This window comes from Lagopus leucura, unplaced genomic scaffold (genome assembly GCF_019238085.1).
Source record: "Lagopus leucura isolate 7727_CA_CO unplaced genomic scaffold, USGS_WTPT01 Super-Scaffold_1, whole genome shotgun sequence".
Classification (NCBI taxonomy): Eukaryota; Metazoa; Chordata; class Aves; order Galliformes; family Phasianidae; genus Lagopus; species Lagopus leucura.
In genome coordinates, this window is record NW_024962250.1 from 33,770,415 (window position 1) to 33,776,704 (window position 6,290).

General features: G+C 40.5%; 1 protein-coding gene across 1 annotated transcript in view; it reads left to right on the top strand.

The window, feature by feature from the left end:
- ASPG (asparaginase) overlaps positions 1–6,290 on the top strand; it is a 72,294-nt gene that overhangs the window by 22,725 nt on the left and 43,279 nt on the right. The window contains exons 8-9 of the mRNA XM_042869541.1: positions 458–643; positions 3,416–3,529. Coding sequence (XP_042725475.1) covers positions 458–643; positions 3,416–3,529 — 300 coding nt within the window. The remainder of the gene's footprint in view (positions 1–457; positions 644–3,415; positions 3,530–6,290) is intronic.

The following is a 6,290-nucleotide window of genomic DNA, read 5'->3' on the forward strand; positions in this document are numbered from 1 at the left end:
CTTAGTTAGGCATATATTCGTTTGCAGAACTTTGCTAAAATGAAAAATCTGGGCAGTGGTGGGAGTTCTAGATTGGAATAATTCTGTATTTATTTTGTAAGTGCAAATCTACCCTTTTGTTCCACCGTGGTGCAACATTATAGCCCGTTAATGGCCCTTAAACAATAGCATCCTTTCTCACACTGAGGTCACAATCGTGGAAAATAGTTTATTTTAAAATCTATCCCTGTAGGAATTTGAAAGGAAAATAAGAATTTGGAATGCACATTTTTTTAACGTTTTTCTTCAGTCCTTGTTATTGCAGACGAGGAGTACAGAAGGGCATGGGAAGACTTAGGCATGAGAGCCTATAAGACTGTACCAGGAAAAGCCTACTTTTTATAACAGCCATATAAGAAAATCTTAATGTGATGTAAACACAGCCTTCATCTCTCTTTGCTGTCTTGTTTTTAAACAGGTGAAAGCATTTCTCCAGCCTCCAATCGAAGGCATTGTACTTGAAACTTATGGAAGTGGCAATGCCCCAAATAGCAGAGAAGACTTGCTAGAAGAACTTAAGAGAGCAACTGAACGAAAAGTAGTGATTCTAAACTGCACCCAGTGCTTGCGAGGGTCTGTTAAAACAGTCTATGCAACAGGGCAGGTGAGGGTTGTGCAATGATTTCAGATTCTACTTCTGTGTAAAAGACATTTTGCTGATATAAACGTGATTTATGCGTCTAGTAATGCCGATGTATGAAGCCAGATTTGTTACACTGTGAAGATACTGCTCGTAATATAACCATATTAGAAAAATATTAAGCTGTAAGCGTGTAAATATGTATCTAAGAACACAGTCCTGTTACTCTTAGCCTGAATGGTCTACGTATTCACCTCAAATCCCAAATCACTGACTACTTTCTCCTGTCATGAGCAGCACTCCAGGATACCTTACATTAGATTATTAGTGTCTGTCCCCAGGGCATTCCCTGAGCTAGAATCTAGCTTGTGGATCAGATGATCAAATAGAGTAATACTTGATAGGCTTGTGATTACTTAGTCACAATGTAAGAACAGCAGGAAAGCATGCAAATCCAAGCAGTATTCTAAATAATCTGTGTTTATTTGACTGGAAGTGCAACTGAATTCAGCGGGAAGGGGAACAATGTGTAAGGAAGCATATGCCTTGCAGAGTGGAAATCAGTTGTATTTAAGCTGTCAATGCTCTTACTATTCAGGATATTTTCTAGTGAGTTTCTTAATTGTGTGTTAAGATATGACATCACTGAGATTAATAAGAGCTCAAAGTTCTATGAGAGTATGTGATACATATGGTGGTGTGAAGGAAGCTGGTTTAGCTGGCCTTTATAACAGCCAGCCATTATGTATCCAGGAGGCACTGCTGTAGGGTGATGCACAGCCCTGTTTTAGGCACCTGTTTTAGTTGGTAGTAGTCACCTGTCCAGCAGAGCGTATCCACTGACTACTCTCATCATTGGTCGCTCTTGACATGACTGTAAGGCAAACCTAGGTCCTCTGAACTGATGTTGAAACCTGCCTATTTTAACATTGGTTTTGGCACAGCTCTAGGTTATATTTGCTTTAAGAATAAAGTCTGTTTTGACCAGAAAGAAAAGCAATTGTCAGGGGTTTTTATTTTCACCTTTTTGGTATTCTAACTTCATATACTGTGATATGAGCAGTTCTTTGGGTGTTAGTAGAATTTTAGCTAAGTTAAGGGGGAATGTTTTGAAAGTATAAACTTTAGGGGAGATCTCATGCTTTGTAGCAACTATGATAGAATCATTAAGGTTGGAAAAGACCACAGAGATCATATAGTCCCACCATGCCCGCTAACCATGTCCCTCTGTGCCAGGCTTTTTACATTCTAATCCTGACTGTTGAAAGGTTCTACTCATGTCACTAGCATTTGTCTTAACAAACATGTAGGGCCATGCAGAAATGTGTTCACTTCTGGTATCCATCTTTTACACTGAACATTTAATACGTTGCTTCAGCACCCATTGATGGAGGCTGTCCTGTTTTCTTGTCATCTTTCGAAATGCTGCTGAGCAAGCCAAATCCTACAGAATTACTTAATGCTTGCTTTTTTCATTGCCTTTTCTTTTTCATGAGAAACTGTTTACTGGAGGAAGTATCGTGGGTGAATGCTGGAAACGAACAATAATACATATATTTTTTTCTTTAAATATAGCCTTTCACAGGTCTTTGCATGTGGCTAGGCTGTTTTTTACTCATCTAGTGTGTAAGCTGAGTCGTTGGTTTTATTTAATGAACTGAATGCCTGGCTTCTGAACCATCTGCAAAGCAGAAACTTATAACTGAGGAGACTTAAGGTATAGGAAGGAAGCTGGGAAATCCCTTCATCCTCCTTCCTAAGCCTACTGAAGAAGCACTAACTGTTATTCGGTTAGCTCTCCAGAACAGAGAGTATTTCTCATCTTCTTTATATTTGGTTTTTTCCATATGACTTTCATGTTGGTCTGGGGCTCTCAGAGATGTTAATATGCTGATCAAGTCTCTGAAATATTAGTTAAGTCACAAGTTCCAAAGATGAAGTTTATACACAAGGCACTTAAAAGTAGATCAGTGTAAAGAAGCTACTGCAAGATGTTTAGCTGTGAGGCATCATGTAATGGCAAAGCTAATGGCCTATAGTTTATAGAAACCTGAATGTTTGCCCATGTACAATTTACTGATGGGATCAGAAATCTTCTTTATCTCTTATATACTTACGAAGCTTGCTAACCACAGTAAAGATGCTTGAGCTTCTTACTCTGGTTCAGTCGCTGGTGTGCTTTTATTAACTACCAGCAAGATAAGTTTAAAATGTTAGGCCATCTTTTTCAGTTGTTCTCATCACAACTGCGTAGATTACACATTTTAGTTGCATGTTCTAAATCACACAATGCTCCTGCAGCCTGAAAGGATATGAAAGCACTCCTGCTGTGAGCACACTGTAATGCTGGAACTCATCCAAAGATATGCCCCATAAAAGAACGGTAAATATGTCGGAGTAAGAGCAGCCTACTTGGCAGTGTTCACAACGCCACTGGGTTAAAATGGAGTAACTGCAGCTTTTTAGTAAAAGTAATCTGACAACTCTGCGGATAGCTGATGCAAAGCAGTGACCTTTCCATCTGAGCACAGTCAGTGACCGTGGCAAGGCTGAATTCTTCAGTGTTGCTGTGTGAAAAGGAACGTAAAGTATAAGCCAGCTTTATTCAGCTGGCTCTAGTATTTGCCCAGTATTTGATAGCTAAGATTACAGAAATCATAGTGGCAGTAGGAGTAAAAGTGCGGAGGCACGGCTGCATGCTGTATTCTGTAGTGCTGCACATTCATGTCCGTCTTCTGTACACACAGATATTTCTGTATGCTATGCTAATTGGAGCCATTATTTCTTTTCCTTCAGACTCTCGCTGATGTTGGAGTAATTCCTGGGTGTGATATGACACCAGAGGCAGCCTTAACTAAACTGTCATACGCGCTCAGCAAGAGTGAGCTTAGCTGGGAGGAGAAGAGACAGGTAAATATTTCAGTGTGACCTTGAAAGGCTTTAACTTTCTCATCTACTGTGCTAACTTCTGCTCAGCTGTATGCTTTGAGATTCTCCCTTCCATTTAAAAACAATTGGTTCCAGAGCCATAATGTGAACGTCATGTTGGTTTTTTTTCTTATAGAAAATACTCTTAGGCAAAGAAATGTATGTAGATTGGGGAAGAAAAGAATTATCTGCATAAATCAGTTGAAGGCTATGACCAAGCCATAAAAATGCAGTAGTCTGCGTTAGAGATTTCCATACAAAAGAATATATGTGGAAATTAATAAGGGAGGCAGAATCCTAACTCTCCTGATGTCAGCAAAGATCGTGTCGTTGATATTAGTGGTAAAGCTAATTTTAAAAATGAATGGTATGTACAGCCTCGTCCTTTACAGTACTACTTCTGTGAGCTTTAGGGATTCATTTTATAAATACATCAAAAGTAGAGATCATTTTAAGAACCAATCATAATGTATTTAAAAATCTTAGCCCCTTTAACATAGCTCTTTCTGTCCATCGTTGTTTAGTTATGGCCTTTTCCCCTAAATGATAAAGTTCCTGTATACAAGGAACACAGAGCTGTGAATTAGGTGGGGGGAGCAGCAGACTACAGGAATGCATGTGTTTCTGTGCCTGCATGCAGTGAAACCAAAATCATGACACTTTGGGAGATGACATCACAATGAGTCACTCTCTTGTCTTCAGCACTGAGTGCACGTGTATATCTAATGATATTGGTGGTTTGGTTTTTTTTTTTTAACTAAAATTGAAAGAAATTTGACCTTGATTTCATGCTCAGTAGGAGCTCTGAGACAAGCATGTTAGGGTACCTGTGACCATAAGTGGGTGACTGGAAGTACCACGAACTGTACTTGGAAATACTTTCAGTTTCAGAGCTTTGTGTTGTTTGCTGAAGTCCTTACTCTGAAAAACAAGAGGAGAGGCTGTGGTTTTTTTTCAGTGAGGATGGCAAGAACATACTCTGTGCAACAACATGCTAAACAGGCAGCATGACGTTGCAAGTTGTGGTACTGCATGTGTTTGTGTATATACACTTCAGAAACCCAGGCTCTTTACTGATGCCCCCCTGGTAGACTCACTGACCCCTGGAATACACGTATACTAGCCTCTTTCTTAATGTAGACTTTAATCTTCTTGCACAGACCTGGAACCGGAGAAACTTTCCGGCTGACATCCTGCCTAGGTGTATGGGTTAAAACTTAATTTGAGATCCAGTTTGCCAAGGCGAGATAGCTGAATTATTCAGGTGAGGACTTGGGGATACTACGTTTTAGGTACCACTGGCGCATGGTATTCCTGCATCATCTGTGATGTGTTACATGGTGTTATGAGGTAGTGCTGCCAGCTCCCTTACATGACTTGAAAAATAAATAACTTTTGCAGTTTCTCTGAGTTAAGCAGGACCGGTTTCCTCATTTGTCTCACTGTACAGACTCACAAACAGTTGTGTTGGCACAACTAAGGGAGCAACATGCTACGTTGCCTGGGCAGGAATGAGTGGTAGAGATCAGGAGAAGAAGAAAGCCTGGAAATATGTTGTCTGTGGCAATATCCTCAGCTAAGCATATCCCCAAACAATGGTCTCCCAAGAGACAGAAGCTCTCCTGAAGCTGGAGTGGTTATTTTAGGATTCTCTTTCAACATGAAGAAACAAGGAATGTGCCCCTAGATACATGCAAATGGCTGCACAGCTGGTAGGTCTGAGTAAGGCACACAGGATTTTTGCATTGGATGCTTTTAGCATTGGTGCCAATTGCTAGGGTTACTTGTGCAAAGTAATGATCTCAACCTGTCAAACTCTAAAAGTGTGCCAAAGCAATTGGTATCATCCGAGCGAGTTACATGTACATGGGACTCTTCCAGCAGACAGCTATAGTGTTGTCAGCGCTTGGGAGCTTTTTTTGTAATAAAGGGCATGCCTAGACATAAGTGAACCTGGGGCATTCCTCCTTCCAACATCACATCTGTTTTTGCAAACTTTCACAATCCTGCTTTTTAAAATTCTAATTGAAGCGACTACGTGCTTTGTAGCTGCATCAGCAGCCCGGAGTGAAAGGGTGCCAATATGTAAAATTGTGAATGGCTTCTCTCCTTGTTCTCCAGATTTCATAGAGCCTGCTTTTCACAGCATTTTTGTTTCTTTATTGTCATGTTCCAGCAATTTCTACACGTGATTTGGCTGTCCATTTTTGTTGTCTCTTGTTTTTTTCCTGCTTGCATCAGATGCTCTCACACTGCATACTATTCACACCTGCTTTGTGATTAAGTAATGAGCACTATGACAGAAGCTCTGCATTCAAAACTGGTTCTATGGCCAAAAATGTTAACAAAATCGGGGCTACTGGAGCTGTTTGAAAATCAGTTGGAATAGATGACTTCCACAGGCAGCACTGGGCTTTGTTTTGAGGCCTAAGCACAGTCTGTGTAGGAGTACCAGGTGTTGGGAATGCTGGCAAAAGGCAATATTTCAAAATATTCTGGTCTTCCGCCTTGCTCTGCTAATTACTCAATATCTTTGTGTTTTTAAGTAGGCTGCAGCATACTCCATTAGGGAACTTCTGTCTGCATATTCTAAAAATGGAGGTGTTTTGCTATGTGCTTAGTTTGTTTTTTTGCTTTGGAAGAAAGTTTTATTTGCCTGTCTCTTCCCTTCCCTTCCCTTCCCTTCCCTTCCCTTCCCTTCCCTTCCCTTCCCTTCCCTTCCCTTCCCTTCCCTTCCCTTCCC